The 17,625-nt window shown below is 36.9% G+C and overlaps 1 protein-coding gene across 1 annotated transcript; it reads left to right on the top strand.

Annotated features, from left to right (window-relative positions):
• The first annotated feature begins 9,834 nt into the window (after positions 1 to 9,834).
• LOC136220953 (E3 ubiquitin-protein ligase AIRP2-like) lies at positions 9,835 to 11,107 on the top strand. The gene is made up of 4 exons (XM_066008810.1): positions 9,835 to 9,961; positions 10,131 to 10,197; positions 10,289 to 10,523; positions 10,779 to 11,107. Exons 1-4 carry the CDS (start codon positions 9,854 to 9,856, stop codon positions 10,987 to 10,989), a joined length of 621 nt encoding a protein of 206 aa, XP_065864882.1. The 5' UTR covers positions 9,835 to 9,853; the 3' UTR covers positions 10,990 to 11,107.
• Positions 11,108 to 17,625: the final 6,518 nt, after the last annotated feature.

The raw sequence follows: 17,625 nt of genomic DNA, 5'->3' as shown, positions 1-17,625 counted from the left end.
TTGATCTTGATCATACAGCCGCTGCACATCGTCCCACATGTTATTCACTTGTTGCTGGCTAGACTGATATAAAGCTTTAAGTTCCCGGATCTGGTCTTCATTCTCTCGAAGTTTTATGGTTGCTTCCTCGACACAAAGTTGGTGTTTAAGAGTTGCCTCATCTCGTTCATGGATCACTAAATCCCTCTTATGAATCGCTGCATTCCTCTCGTGGATTACCAAGTTCCTCTCGTGAATTGCCGAGTCTCTTTCATGCTCCACATAAGCTATTCTCCTTTCTAACTCCTCTATCCTCATTCCCATTACTCGTTCCTCAAGCGTTTCAAACTCATCAATTGCCATAGGCTGAGCTTCAGCAACCTCATCTAGGTTGGTGGATCGAGGCAGCTCATTAGATTCAAGGACTTCATCATCTTGCAAACATAGAGTGAGTTCCGTCGCAAACCTTTGGTGCCAGGAAATATACTCCCCACTAATGCCCCCGGTCTGGTCCCGATTTGTGATAACTTTCAAGTTTTCCCAAGCCTTTATTACGGCATTGACTTTGTCCCTAGTGTTTGCTTTGCCATAAGTGAAGTGGGCTTGATTCAGACCATATGTAGCTGGAACAAACTGACGAGATTCGGCCTGTCTTCTTACTAAGCAAGGGGCGTATCCAGTTCCTCCCCATGGACCTAACAAAGGTACCCACAAGAATTCGCCACAGCGGTATATGGTGTTAAGCTTTTCCTTCCAAGCCGGTAACCACATGATGTCGGACGGTTCTATTTTCTGAAGGAATCTAGACCATTCTTTCTTCGATGGACGTTTCTTTGGCCATATAGCTTCCCCGAAATCTGTGACATAGTTCTTGTACTGGTTGTAACTCTTATTGTATTTTATTTCTGGAAAGCCAAAGCGCTCCGGGCAGTGAAGATGACTTAGAGCCCATATGCATAACAGTGGCGCGCACCCCACAAACCTACCACCTCCATTAATTCTGCAATAATCTAAAGAACGGAAGGTTTCTGCCAATATCCCTATTACAGGGTTTACACCTTTAGCACCCTGAACCACCTTCGAGAAGTAGACAACAACCGCTGAGTCTATTCTTCCTAAACGTCTTGGAAACAGCACTAGACCGTAAATTAACAAGGCCAACATCCGAGTTCCATTGTCATTGCAAAGGTTATCTACTGCAAATGCCATCATCTTAGGCACACTAAATTCTCGATCTGTTTCCCATCCTTCTATATCCTTGTCTTGAAGCCCTATCAATCTGGCCAGCTGTTTCTTTGCCTTTTCATTGTTATTATACGAAAAGAGTCTGCTTTCCTTGGTCAGCGGGATATAGGTTAAACAGTGGTACTCTTCTAGGGTAGGAGTCAGACCGTTCGTGCCGAACGTGAAACATCTGAGGCTAGGATTCCAGAACTGGACCAGTGCCTTAAGCATAGTGGGGTGAGTTGGTACGTATATCAAGTGTCGTATCCACCCATACTCATTGGAGAAAGCCCTCACTACTGTAGCTGTCAACATCCCAAATATGTTTTTTAACTCTTCCAAATCATTTTGGTTGAAATCCGTTTTTACTCGGTCGGGGGTCGCATGCACAGCCGCGACGTCTCCTAGCCTTTGTTGGCTCTCTGCTGACCATGCCTCCACCGCCCTTTCTTCGAATATTTCATAGGCAGGTAATTCCATTGGGATTTTATTGAATATCCTGTGTTATGCATATTTCAGATAAAGGGTTATATGAAAAAATGAAAATAATGTATAAGCGATGATTATGCATGGTTGAATGATATGCGTCTCTTATTACAATTAAGATATAACAAACAGATCTCCCGGGAAAAAGATATCATTCATAACGATAAGGTATCACATTTTTTTTGAAGAAACACGCGAAGGACAACTGCTCCTTCGTCTAGACTAAACCTTTTTACACTTTACCCATGTGGTAGTGGGCCCTAATTGATAACGTTTGAGCAGAACTGGTACTAAGACGTGTCAGCCTCCGTCAAAAGTTACTTTTACAAAATATTTTCCCTATCATGTGCATCTATCTGAACGAAACAGGGGTGATTGGTCCCTTTTTTCCCTTTTTTTTGAACTCATCACCCATTGTTTCATTTTTACAAAATCCTACACTCCGAAAGGGACTTAAACATAAATACAACAGAATGAAACGGTCTTAAGAAGTAATCAGCTTGTTTCAACCTTTCCTTTACAAAATATCTACTAATATATGCATCTACTAGAATGAAATGATAGATGGCTATCTTCACCATTTTCTCTATGAAGATCAATACCCTATCATCTCACTTTACAAGGCTCCTAATTTATATATATAACAAAAAAGAAGGATGAAGGCTCGTTTTTCTTGTTCAAGGCTGTATTCCCCTTTTGTCATCTTCACCCTGCTGGGAGGACACTACCAATCTGCCTCAAGGGCCTATTGAAGCCCTCCGATTACCATATCATCATTGAGGAATTCAAAAATATCCTCGGGTAGCTGCTCGTGACGCTCCACGTCGAGTTCTTGCATGACTTGTCCGGGTGCTGCTTGGCCTATCGGAGCCATCAAAGGCTCAAATTCTGATTGATTTCAACTCCCAAAGGTTGGCTACCATCACCCATTTCCATGGGTTCCTGATTAGTGGACTCCGAAGACGCCACCTCTTGCTCTCTCAAATCCCCATCTTCGTCCTCTTCTTCTCTATCCTCTTCTGGCTGGGATCCTCTTTCCTCATCATCTTCTCCCTCTTCACTGTCCTCTTCTGATTGGGATCCCCCTTCTTCGTCATTTTCTCCACTATCATAATCAAATGGGATCGGCTCCCCTGCGTTCATTGGCTGGTCATGTTGGAGTATGTTCCTATCTTGGATTAGGTCTAAACCGTTCATAGCTAGCGGGGCAGTGTAGTAATGAGTTGCCGCATGCCTTTCCGCATTTATCGCCCCCAATGGGATGAGTGAGGGGAGAAGTTTGACTCTACCATCAAAGTGGTAGTTTATGGGATTCAACAAGGCTAGCGGCACATCCTCAATGTGGTAATTGTTATACATCATCAACTTTTGCTTGACCTACAGCCAAGCATGCCTGTTCCTAATCGGGTCTTGCATGGGGTTGATGGCATAGTTGCTTTCCAAATGGACTACGTATCGGTTTAGGATGTGAATCCCATCCTCCCGCATTTCTAGCTCCTCCCTGATGTCAAATACAAAGAGCCCGTATGGGAGATTCGGGGCAACATGGAGGATCTCGAGCCATTCCTCGTAGTCCCCATACTTCAACAGCCAATCATTAAAATAAGAGACAGCCCAGGGGTTCTCAATCCAGTAGTGAATACAATGTATCATCCATGCCTTGTCTAAAATGAACCCCATTTTCCCTGCTCGAGAGAGGTACCATAACAGTGAATATGCTTCATGCGGAAAGCCGAGTACATCTTCCGTTGTTGTATAAAAGCAGTTCAAGTGTGGGAAGGTAGCGTGCCAGTCTGTAAACTTGACCGGGGCATTATGTATCACATAATGATGAAGTAGGGTGTCTTGATGAGTCCCGACCATCTCTCTGGCCCTATCATCTAAAACAGCTCGGGTGATGTTTATCATAACGTCAGGGGGTAGCTCATTGTCCATAGGAACGTTCCATATCGGGTGATCCATTTTCCTGGTGAAATGTGTTTGTTATATCTTTAATTTTAATAAGGGGTCATGCATATGTATGTACATATGAGATAGCATACGGGTGGCAGAACATCATGCAAGACTCTATTGTACCACATTTCTATTAATATATATGCATGAGTGAGTATCTAAACGTTTTTCTGAGAGGGTAATTGCTATTGGTAGCTTTGGTCTAATTCTAACGGGTGGGTTCTCAAACCACTTTTTGATACTAACTCCTGAACCGGGTTTAGTAAAATCTTTCTCACCAAAACTTGGGGAGAAAGCGGTCTGAGTTGAAAACGTTTCACGGGCCTAACCAGGTTTCCCATGGCGGCACCCCTACTTTGTTCTCACCTAAAATCCTAAAAAGGGTAAGACCAGAACCTGGCCTTTGAGTGTTCGTGTGCTAGTGAGGATTATGATATGTATTGAACAATGTGATAAAAAAAATGACATAATAATGATAATGAAAGTACATCACATATATTAATAAAACAAATAAAACATATAAGCAAATTAACACAAATCACATATTAAATTAGCTTGACAGGTCCCCAGCAGAGTCGCCAGCTGTCGCTACCGGATTTTTCAAGCACGAACGCCGGAAGCTAAATCGTTTAATCGTTTTTTCTAGTTAAAACTATTTTTTAGAGTCGCCACTAATCAGAATTAAGGCGTGATTGGACACCGAAAATGGTTGAATTTTAATGGATAAGGGAGTCTGCGAAATAGAGATGTTTGGTTCGTTTGTCGGTTACGTGTAGGGAAGAAAAACTTGATTAATCACCCTACCTCGCCCAAATATTGGTACTAAAAAGATGTGGTTTTTGTGTTAAATTTATTTGATTTATCTCAATTTTATTTGTATTTTCATAATATAACAAAGGCATATAATTTAATTACATGATTAATATCGTAGGTATTTGATATTTATGTAACGTTAAATCATTAATTTTATCCTTTTAATTTCAATAATTCGGACAACATTTAATTCGCATTTATATAACATATAACTACGAATTAACACGTTTAATTTTATATAATTTGGGTAACGGTTAATTCATATTCCTATAACATAGAACCGTGAATTAACTCGTTCAGTTTTTGTTTATTTAGTACCGTTTAATTCTTATTTCTATAACATAGAACTACGAACTATCTCGTTACTTTTTTTCATCTTTTTATACCCTTGTAGCACATACAGATAAATGGAAACATTCCGCGTTAATTAAGTTTTATTTTTTTTATTATCGTTTTCATACCTCTATGACATAAAGATATAAATCGATTCATCTTAACTTTATAGTGTACACGTTTGGTTTATATCCCTATGACATAGAGCTATAAATCAAGTCGTTTAATTTTTTCGTAAAAGAAAAAGGTGGATTAAATGTAACCATATGAAAACAAATGATATTTTACTAATGATATAACACATATGTTACGTGAAAATAAATTGGTTGAACTATGTAAGTAATATGAAATTAAGTAATGAAGGGTCCAAATTAGAAATGAATTAAAAGGGATTTGAGGGTTAAATTAGAATTTTAGACAATTAAAAGAGGGCCTAATCTAGCTTAACTCAAATAATCAGGGACCTAATTAAAACATGAGGGATTTAATTACAATTTGGATTAACAAAGGAAATTAAAGGTAACATGGGGGGAATTAAATTGAAGAATAAAAAATAAAAAGAGTCAAATTGGTGAACTAAATAAACAGGGAGGGGGCAAAATGTAATTAGGAGGGGTCGAACTGAAACAAACAAAAATGAAAAGAGTTAAATTGGAGAACTAAATAAACAGGGAGGGGGCGAAATGTAATTAGGAGGGGTCGAATCGAAACAAACAAAAATGAAAAGAGTCGAATTGGAGAACAAAAATAAACAAGGAGGGGGCGAAATGTAATTTAGGAGGGGTCAAACTGCAATACGGAGGGACTTGATCTAAACAGTTAGAATAATGGGGGGCCGAATTCACAAATTATAGAAAAGAGAAAGGAGCAATGTGGGATTTCGCAAGGGTAATTTGGGAATCTAAAATAGTAGGGTATATATTTGCGTTTTTAGGGTTTTGTCTTCATTTTTTTCATTGTGCAGCTTCCCCCCTCCTCTTTCTATTTTTCCCTTCGCCAAGAGTTGCGATCTCCGCCTGGGCTTGCTCCGCCGCCTCTTTGCTCTGCCGACGATGGAGTCGCCGCTGTACCGATAGCACCGTAGCGTCCCCCTCTTTCTCTCCATCTTCCGTTTCGAAGCCGGAGCGCTGGATCTCCCTCCTCCCTCGCGTTTTGCGCAGATCCGCTCCGATCTGTCCGTCCGCGGCTAATCCATGGTAAGTCCTTGCTTTTTCCCCCTATTCCCTTTCTTCTCTTCCCGGTTTCTAGCGTGTCGTTTTGATGGCCATTTTTTGGTGTTTGCAGGTGAAACGGAGCTGAACCGCTTCTGATCCGTGCCGTTTAAGGAGTTTATAGACGACTCGACGCCCTCGGAGAGCGGAGAGCCATCGTTTGACGCCTCCGAGGTACCTAGGAGGTCCGATCCACCCTTGCCGGCGGTTTTCCCTTGAGGTAAGTCGTGTCTGAGATATTTTTTGTTTATGTTCGTTCTTTCACCATTTCTTAACTTTTTTCTTGTGTTTTTCTGAGTTCCTAGAGCTCGGGATGCAGATCTTGGTGACTCATTAACTTGTTACGGACCAGAGGACGCGGGGATGGTTACTTGTATTTTTTTTCTTGTTTTTGTTACGAATATTGTGCTCGACTTGTACCCTGATGACATTTATGGGATTTTCTGGATTTTATTAATGAAGAAATTCGTCTCCTTGCTAGTTTGTACTCCATTTTGTCAATGGTTCCCTGAATCTGGTGTTTACGTGAAAGTGTTTGCCTTTTTTTATTTTCTTGGAAGTTGATACCTGGACTTTTGAATTTGGGGGGGGGGGGGGGGGGGGGTATCGTAAAAAAGGGTCTCCCTTTTTTTTATAAAGTTGGTGTTGCTACCCTTGGTTTTTGAAGTTTTAGGGTTTTCACTGTAATAAAAGGCCATTTTTTTTATAAAGCTTCTGTCTTTATAGGTGGTTTTGGGGTCTTAGGGTTTTCACTGTAATAAAAAGGTCATTTTTTATAAAGCTTCTGTCTTTATAGGTGGTTTTGGGGTCTTAGGGTTTTCACTGTAATAAAAAGGTCATTTTTTTCATAAAGTTTTCTGTCTTTATAGGTGGTTTTGGGGTCTTAGGGTTTTCACTGTAATAAGGTCATTTTTTTCATAAAGTTTTCTGTTTTTTTTCATGGTTTAGTTAAAGATTCCAGAGTGGTATAAAAAGTGAAAGGAGGAAACTTTAGTGTTTAGACATCTTAAAGGATTCTTTCAGATCTGGAAAATAGGTATATTTTCCAGATCTCTTAGATCTTTTGCATTTTTGAGGCCTTTTGTTTGGTTTCCAGAACCTGAAAACCAGAAAAAGGTCTTTAAATGCCCTTCCCTTGATGTTTAGACATTAAAGCTTCCTCCTTTTTTTTTATTAAGGACATAGATCTGAGACCATTAATGGAAACCTTAATGGTTTTGTCTTTAGAACCTAGAGACAGAACCATTAAGGTTTTAATGGTCAAGAATTTCTACTTTTGGAAAAAAAGGAAGCAGTAATAAATGTCACAAGAAGAGATGAAGTAGGTTGACAAAAGAACAAAAAAGGGAAATATACAGTAATAAATGTAACAGAAAGTGGGTTGACAATGGAATAAAAAAGGAAATGGTGATCTTTGGAAGATCATCAAGAGAGAAGAAGCTGCCTCTTTCCTAAATGACCTCCTCTCTTTTTTGTCTGTCCCCCTTTTGGGTCCACCGGCCTCTTTATATAGGCAAATTTTTCAATTATTTAGCATAAAGTGCTTATTAATTAGTGTTAAACTCAATTAATTAGTTTGGTATATTTCAAACACTAATTGATTGTTTATGGGCTTTGGATTTGGATTTGGGCCTCTAGACCCTTATAATTTCTTAAGCTATTTAATAAGATATTATGTTCATTCATCTTTGTTATTTTCATCACATAAACATTTAGTATATAGATTTTATTCCGTTTTTAATTACTTAATCGAGAATTTACAACTAAAAATTAATTACTATTTTATAACTTGATTATTTCATATTTTTGCTATAACTCTATTTTTTTTTTGGTAAGAAAAGAAAGGAAAAAAAACAAAACCAACAAAAAACCTACACCGGGATCAATCTAGGAAGGCTGACCCCAATCCTATCCTCTAGGAGAGAAGGCAAAAGAAAAGAAGGAGGAACAGAGAGGGTAGAAACACCTAACATTCTCCCATGCCCAGCAGGTGCTAAGCGATCCGCCACGCGGTTTTGCTCCCTAAAAATATGGGAGAAATTAAGATACTCAAAGGCAGGACGAAGCCTCAAAATAGCTTTGATGAGATTCTGGCTCTTTAGACAAACAGCCTGGCTATCTGAAATCCTGTTAATAGCCTCCAGATTATCATATTCCACCGAGAGCTTTTTAACACCCATGCGAATTGCGAGTTTAATACCTGACAAGATACCCCAGAGCTCCGCAGAAAAGGAGGAGCCCGTCCCCAAGTTATGGGTAAACCCCGCCATCCAATTGCCACCAGCATCCCGAAGAACTCCTCCAGCAGCAATTCTGTCATTGCTAAGACAGGAGCCATCAGTATTCAACTTAGCAAACCCTTCTCTAGGCTTACTCCAGCCAACTAGCAGGATCTCTTTATCCGGGGAGGGGCGAACAAGGGAATCTCTTTCAAAGCTTTGAGTAATAACAAAGAGCTTCTTCGAGAAGAAAAACAGTAAATCAGGAATAAGGACAGCCTTACCCGCAAATAATTCTTCATTCCTCCACTTCCAGATTTGGTGACAAGTAATAGCAAAGAGGATGACACCGTGCTCCATGTTGGCCAGCAAGTTCCCCTTGGCTCCTTGAGAGAACCAGTCCCTTTCAGAAAAGGCCATGAAGGAAGGGAGGATGTGATGAGGGAGGATCCCTTCCCAGATCTTCTTACTATTTGGGCAATCCCTCAAGGCATGGCACAAGGTTTCCACATTGCCTCTGCATCTACTACAGGCACTAGACTCAGTCAAGTGCCTTCTGTGCCTATCCGCATTCGTAAGGAGCCTGTCTTTGATACCCAGCCAAAGGAAGCTCCTGATACGGTAAGGGATCTTGAGGGACCATATGGACTTCCAAATCTCCAAGGGAGGATCAGCCCTATTAGGGGTAAAAGCTTCATAGGCCGATTTACAAGAATAAGTACCATTATTCGTCAAGGCCCAGCAATGTCTATCCTTATCCTCCTCTTGATTGCTAATCTTCACTCCTCTAATGTTAAGAAGGGTCTCTAGACTAAAGAAAGAGTCGAACTTTGACCAGATCCAGTCTCCCCCCGAGTCCACCACATCAGCAATTTTCCAGGAAAGGAGATCAGCCGACGGAGGGGCATTACACACATCAATCAGCGGTTTATCACCAATCCAGGTGTCATACCAGAAGCTAATAGATCTACCATTACCCACCTCCAGGCCAATAACATTATTTCATTCATATTTAATCAAAGAAATAACATTCCTTTAATTAATAATGAACATCCTAATTAATCGGTTTAATCTTTATAACATGAACATTTAACCGATTATAGGGATTATATACATAATTTCAGTTTCCTTGTGCAAAATATTAATTTATTAAGTAACTATCCACAATAAAAATATTCACGAAATAAATTGGCTTAAACTGGTGAAATCAGAAAAACATGATAATTTATCCCGGACAAAATGGGTATCTACATTGGTCATCATCTATCAAAGCTCATCCTCTAGCTTAGGAATTATCAACATCAATAAACTTGAATTGCTTCACATATATAGCAGTTTTAACCTTTAGGCTAAAATCTTCTTCTTTGTATGCCAATCCTTACCATCATTATTCAAACCTGGGTTCTTCAAAATGATTGTCGACTAAAGCTTTTGTTCATAATTATACTGATTTTAATTAGACTAAACATGACAATTGCTGCGCTTATTCACTGAAAGAAGAAATTATGGATACTAGTCAAAGTGTGGTCTATTCAACATATGACTATGATATGAAATTGCTGGATATATTTTGACTCTGTTTCTATACGCAGGGCTTTAGATTATCCAAGGGAAACTGATGGAGCTCGTCTTCAGATGAGACTATCATATAGTCCAGCTGCTCAAGTTTTTCTTTTTCTTGTTCAATGGACAGATTGTCACCTTGCTGGTGCACTTGGTTTGCTAAGAATTCTAATTTACAAGGTGCCTTGTTCTTTCAAGCTTGCATTCTTTAGTCCTTTTTTAATCATTTGCATCTGTTATTTTCTCTGTTTGTTTGTTTACATACTTTTTGCATTTGATCACCTTCAACAATGTAGTTATAAGATTACAACTTCTTGTTGGGTGTGACAATGTGATCATTTTCATGCAGACTTATGCTAATGGAAAGACAACCATGTCTGTATTCGAAAGGAGAGCTAGCCTTAGAGATTTTTATGGTGAGTTGAAGATTAACTTTTCCTTTTATTGGGGAGAAAACTTGTCAAAAAATGACGAAATCTTATGTTTAGATGTTTTGGTTTCGGACAGGTGCGATATTTCCATCACTCTTGCAACTTCAAAGAGGGATTACCGATTTAGAAGATAAAAAGCAGAAGGAGATGTGTAATATCAGATACAGAAGAAAAGATGAGTTAGAGAGGGGAAAACTCTCGGAAGTTGACATAGAAAGAGATGAGGAGTGTGGGATTTGTATGGAGAATAACAGTAAGGTCGTTTTGCCCCATTGCTGCCATTCTTTGTGTTTGAAGTGCTATCAAGATTGGTAAGCTTTGTCTTCTTCCTCTGTAGTCTTGAGTACATATTCTGCTCACTTCATTTTACTTATCTAGAAAATGAAAATTATAAGCATGTTTTAGCATCTTATTGACAATGATTCGAATCTGAGAATGTGATTAAGAACCATCACAGAAAAGAAAGAACTATCAGAGTTCTCTAAATATGATTAAATAGCCTTCTTTTTCCCCTGTATTGACTATGATTGGAATCTGAGAATATGTGATCTTGGTATTCATTGCAGGAACACACGGTCTCAATCTTGTCCCTTCTGTCGAGATAGTCTACAAAGAGTCGATGTCGATGACCTTTGGATCTATACAGATAAGTCTGATACTGTTGATTTATCCATAATATTTAGAGAGAATTCTAAGAGGCTCTTCATGTACATTGATAAGCTGCCTCTTATTATTCCTGATCATGTAATTATTCCATATGATTGTCATGTTAGATGAGGATGTTTATGAAACTCAAGACTCCAACTGTATTATAAGCGATGACTGTATATATTAAATGAAAGAAAATGTAAATGTCTTTGGTTGTGAATTATTACTTGCAAAGGTAGAGATTTTGGAAAACTCAAACTGGATGGTTGACTATAACTTTTAGCAATCATAGCCATTTTGCTAGGGATAACAGAAAATTCATTGAGAAATCAATGGTTATGTTGTCAAGCATTATTTTTCCTCATAAAGAAGCTTTGCCCATGATAATAGCTTCTTGTGTATACACATTATTCTACTGTTTAAAAGTTCATTTAATATTCTATTGCTAGAATAGGAGTATGGTGAAATAATCCAATTTTTGGTTGTTCAGAATGAAAGTTACAGGAAAAAAGAAAATGAGGTCAATGTAGCCATTCGCGAGCTCCGGCAACACAAATCTAACAAGGTACATGGCTCATATGATCATGCAATATAGCTCTGTCAAATAGATATCAAATAGTACTAGTAAACCAAAGTTTGGAAATGTAGTCAGGTGTTGTGTATCCTTATTTTATACGTTTTTCTTATGCAGTAAACTCGGTTGGATGAATTGTGGTTATAAACAAAAATATTCTTCACCATTGGCAGATTTGTTGGCCTTTCAGCAATGAATTCAAAGTTTAATATTTTGTATTTTATTAGGTGAAAGCTAAGTTAGGAGGTGGACTTTGTCTGATTGTGCTTTTGTAGTCTAAGGCTTTGGTAAAGAATTACATGTAAATGATGAATTGTCTAACATTTCATATGCTATATATTCCACTGTAAACAATTATGTGAATATTAATCTTATTTGTTTTGTAAGCCAAATGCATGTGTTCAAATGGTGTATGTGGATTATATATATAAGCATTCTTTTTGTATTTTGTAGCTGAGGATTGAAATGGTGCAATTGTTCAGGTTCAATTTGAGTTGAACCTGCTCATGTAAAATACAGTAGGAAAAAAATAGAGCAGGTTCGATTTGAACCTACTAATGTAAAATTGCTAAAAGTAATATTAGGGTCGGTTGTTTGTAACAACTGACTCTAATGTAATTGACATTAGCCATGGTTGTTACAACAACCGACTCTAATGCTTTTATCATTAGCCATGGTTGTTACGAAAGACTGTGGCTAAAGACCCCTTTAGTCACAGTTGTTTGTAACAACCGTGGCCAAAACATAGGGCATTAGAGTCGGTTATACGTAAAAACCGACTCTAATGCTCTTTTGGCCACGGTCAACCAACCGTGGCTAAAGACGCCAAGCATTTGCCACGCCTCATTTGGTCACGGTTGTAGAACCGTGGCTAATGACGATAAACGACCGTGGCCATAGGCCATTTCTGTACTAGTGACGGTCTCTACCTCTTGATCTTCCTCTTCCTCTTCCCCTTCCATATCCACCTTCAAATTGCTTCTTTTCTTCTTTATCATTCAAATCTAGTTTCGCCTGCAACACCTGAGCGACAGGTTCTTCTCTATTTTTTAATCTCTCCTCATGGGCTTGTAACGAACCCAAGAGTTGATCTATAGACATAGTCTCCAGATCTTTTGATTCTTCAATGGCAGTCACCACGTAATCAAATTTTTGAGTCAAAGAATGAAGGATTTTTTCTATCACAAGAACATCCTCCATTTTTTCTCCATATCTCTTCAACTGATTGACAATTACCAAAGTTCTATTAAAGAACTCATCAATTTTCTCTGACTCTTTCATCTTGAGTTTCTCATACTCACTTCTCAAGGTTTGCAAACGCACCTTGACTACTTTATCTTTCCCCTTAAAGGAATTTTCGAGAATCTCTCATGCCTCCTTTGCTGTTGTTGCAGTCAAAATTTTCACGAACATATTCTCATCCAGACACATGTGGATTAGAGAGAGTGCTTGTTGGTCTTTCTTCCTTTTCACTTTTTGAGCATTCGTCAATTCCTCATCATTCTCTGGCTGATCATATCCGGTTTCTACCATTTCCTATACATCTTGGGAACCCAACAAAGCCTTCATTCTAATGCACCAATTATCAAAGTTTTCCTTTGATAATTGTGGATATTTGAATGGGATCATTTCATTCATCATTGTAGAGAATTTTTGCTGGCTCTGATACCAATTTGTTGGATCAAATAAATAAACTTTCACAGGTAACAGAGGAAGAGTATAATTGATGGAAGAAAATTCTCTTGCCTTACTATTTGTATTGATAGGTATTTATAGATTACAGACATTACTCTTGGTAAACAACATTAACTCTCTATAAATATAGATACAGAAATGATTCTTGGACACTCTATAAATACAGATACAGAAATGACTCTTGGATAATACACTGTACCAAATTAAAGACTATTAATTACAAGTTTATTATTTCAACATGAGTTTCATTTTATGCAGGACTATGTTTCTCGGAAACATCTCACTGCGTGTTATGTGTATTCTACGAGCTAGATTGCAGATGGTTTAACCAAGGTTTATCCTATCGATTTTAAGATTTAAGAACCAACTTGGCCCTTGTTCAGATTGATGATGTTTTAACTTTATCCTGTCAGTTTCAAGATTCAAGAACCAAGTTGGTGCTCGTACATATTGCCGATGTTTTAACCTAGGGTTTATCCTGTCAGTTCAAGATTTAAGAACCAAGTTGGCCCGCATTTCTTTCTTGTGCTCAACTTGCGGGGCATGATAGAATGATCTACAGTTTCAAGGTTTTGGTGTTCTACACATTTTCAGTGTCCTACTTAGATTAGGATTTTATGTATGTATAGTTCTAATTATCCTAACTTTCTTAGTATTCTTCTCATGTCCTAGTTAGGATTTTCCTTGTATTAATGTATAAATATTATACCATTGATTAGTTACGTTGAATATACACAGAGGTTGCAATTCCTTTACTATATACTATATATTTTAGGGTAAATTAATTTATTAGTCCCTATATTTTGATAAAACACACTGTTTAGTCTTTATATTTTAAAAAACACACGATAAAGTTGTTAGAAAAAATGGCTTTGTTGTTGATGAAAATGGCTTTGAATTGTGAAGGTATATTTATCTTTAGGGACTTTACTTTCAAGAGCACTTTTTCTATCCCACATGAGAAACTTACAAACATTTGAGTGAGTATATATAGAGATGGGCTTTATAAGCCTTTAAATTGTGTTAAGTGAGTTTTAGCAAATATACATGTTCGCTCGCTCATTCGCGCGACGCACGCTCGTCTCGACTGGATTCAGATTTTATTTTTATCTGTTTCACTCCTTTGAATTTTTCTTCAACAGTTTATTTAGTCGAAAAACGGAACCTTATTTTTCTCTTGTTCTACCTCCACATTCTAACGTGTATATGAACGTTCTAACGTTCTTCTTTCTGAAGCTTATAAATACAGAAGTTTTCTAGCTTTGTAAACAGAGTTTTCTTTTTTATTTTTTCCAATCAAACTTTCTGGGCAATTAAAACACACTTGATGTTTCATCATCTTCGATTTTGAGTGCATAAGTTCGAAGGTCTCTGTGTTAACCTTGGGGAGCTACTGGAATTTCAGATTGCACCTCTCGCTTTCAAGGCAGTGGCCTCCGCCACGGCACAGTTGGTTTGCTGTTTAATTTGCGATTTGTTTTTCTGCCACCCTAATTCTTTTCCAACAAAAGTTCCTAACATTTTTCTCGATGAACTGTTTAGTCCTGCGGTTAGACTCTTATGAAGATTCTGTTAGTCAATTTGGATTTGCGTTATTCTTTTCCTTTATTTTTCTTTTCTTTAAACTCTATTGCATCTGAAATCAACTTTGAGTGTTCTTCTCTCTTGATTTTCTTGTTAATCGTTCAAATTCGTAAACATTTGGTCTATTCTTTTTCTTGTTCTCCATACAAATAATTTCTTCTTCTAAATTGGATTTCCTCTTCTAAAATTTGAAGGTAAATAGTAAAGGGTAATTTAGTCATTTCTGAATTCATAAACGGTAAAAAAATCTAACAAACAAACGGAAGGATTAAACAGTTCACTGAGAAAAAATTTAGAGACCTTACCATATGTTTTTGAAAATACATGGACTAAACAATGTTTTTATTAAAATAAATGAACTAATAAATTAATTATCCTATATTTTAATATATATATATATATATATGATTGAGTAGCCGTACATTGGTAATGAAGAAATTAATTTATATTATTTTTGCTTAATTAGTTTGGAATGATCTTTCTAGTGTGAGAATTTGGTTGATTGATGGTTGATGTAACAAAGTAAAAAAAATGTCATGTAGGAGTTTCATGTAACAAAACACTCATTGTTTAAACTACCTAACATTTATTTAATATATTTTTCTCGTGTAGAAGTTTATCTTACCTCTTATAACACTCTCCCTATATATAAAATTCGAAGAATACGATTTTTATTCCTTCTTTATCTCATTACTCTATTTTTAAAACAAACATAAGATAAATTAATTTGAGATTTTTTATTCATAGCATACCCAAGTTATCTCATATACCAAACATCTTGTAAGAAATCCAAAACTAGCAGTTCAACAAAAACTGGGCGTTTTTGTACTCTGTTACCATGGTTTACTAAATAAAAAATTGTATACTTTTTCGAATCAATATACAGATTTGGAGAACCCAGAATGATACATCAATTACAATAGGTAAGAATTGAAAAACAAAACAAATAATTACAAGAGACACAATCAAATATATGAAAAAGAAAAAGGAATATATATATATATATAGAAAAGTAAAAGAAAATCATTCGGATTCCCAGACAGCTTTTCTAATCCAATTAAGATGATGATCCCAGCTAAGATAGAATCCATCTTCCTTCACCACCCAAAACACATCTCTGTGATTTTGATCTCTACGTGGCTGAAAAGCATGCCATATTTGGAAATACCGTCCCCATATACAATAACACTTGTATACCTCTCTTCTTTTCACCCTCCACTCGTAGGCTTCTCCTGCACCCAGCTCTCGTGCCTCTGGACTCGTAGACTTGGACCTGCACCTTATTTCCATGCTTTCTGACTTGTTTTTAGCCAATCCATTCCTAATATGCACTCTATATTCTCCATTTATATTCTCAATCTCCGCTTTTGATGTTGTAAACAAGCTTAAAAATATTACAATACCAAAAAACACAAGCACCTGCTTTTTCCATGTTTCCATTTTGTGTTAATGTATGCCACACCACTTGTATTATTTCCCCTCTTTATAGTATAGCCCCACTTGACTGCAGCCAATAATTCTAACTAAAGTACAATATAAGTGACACTTTGTTTGAGGGTAGCATTTCACGGATGGACCCAATTTTTTGAATTTCTTATTTAATATATTAAAAAGTAGTTAAATAATTGAGGAGGATAAACATTTTGATTATATTGAAATGTAATTGTGTGGTTGCAAAAAGATAATGTTATTTGTCGCCTTCTAATAATTTGCCCTAATTAGAACGTATCTTTCCCTTTAGATATATCAATCAATCAATAAAAAATGAATTGATATTGTAGCTGTGGATGTTTTAATAACAGTAGATGCTTTTGAGCCTATTTTGAGGGATTCACTAAGCTTTAAGCAGAAGATATGCAGAATATGATGAAACGTAAGGGTTGTTTATGATATGTGGGGTTCATTAAGCTTTAAGCACAAGATATACAGAATAATAGAATGTCTCTTTAGTCTATTTTCGTCTTCCTTCTCTTTTGTCTCAATGTGATATGTGGGGTTTCACTGACTATATATGCATACTCTCTGATTCTGATTGCTCAACTGATTGATAAATAATAATAATAGAGCATTTAATAGTCCTTAAAAAATGCATATCAGTCCCTCATGATTGGTGCAGTGCCCGTCATCTTTTTCCTTTTTTTAGTAATGAAACAGCCTTTTCAATTTTGATTCAAAATTGAAAACTCAATGTATATGATCATAATTTTTTTGCTTTAACTGCTTGAAAATAGAAAGCTGGTAACTCTGATATAGAAAAATATATGAAATCAACAACACATGTAATGTAAAGACTATGAGATATGGTAAATGAAGTTTGGCATTTGGGTTAGTAATTTTTTGTTTAATAAAATGATCAATGCTTGTATTGAAATATGTAACTAGAGTTTTTTTTTTTTTATGGAAACGCTTATATCTTCAACAGATGAACAAACAAAGTAGAGAAAAAAAAAAACATAAGCAATAAAATCTTACAATATCCATAAAAACACTAAAACGACTACAAAAATAAAAAATAACCATAAAAGATATTAAAAACATAAAATAACAAGAAAACATATCTAGTAAATCCAAATCCGTCGAAAAGGATCTACAATTCAATCATCATTTAAGTCATTCTGAACATTCGGATATGAATCCTCTCTTTTGTTCCAACCACGTAGATCCATTGATCCGCGAACAAGCTAAACTGTTTCCGCTCATACTAAATTCGAAAAAGGCATAAAACCTATGAAGCACGGAAACGTTGTTTAAGCAGCGTTTCTACGTTTCCACAAGATGTGGGAAACGGAAACGCCCGGAAACGGAAACGAACTGTTTCCGGGCACGTTTCTGTAAATAAAGAAAATTGGATACGCGTTTCCAAAATCCAAAATCTGAAAGAGATTCAAAACTCAAACCGTTCATACTGAAAT

Source organism: Euphorbia lathyris, chromosome 2 (genome assembly GCF_963576675.1).
Source record: "Euphorbia lathyris chromosome 2, ddEupLath1.1, whole genome shotgun sequence".
NCBI lineage: Eukaryota > Viridiplantae > Streptophyta > Magnoliopsida > Malpighiales > Euphorbiaceae > Euphorbia > Euphorbia lathyris.
The sequence above is the reverse complement of the archived record's forward strand: the minus strand, read 5'-3'. Positions and strand labels throughout refer to the sequence as shown.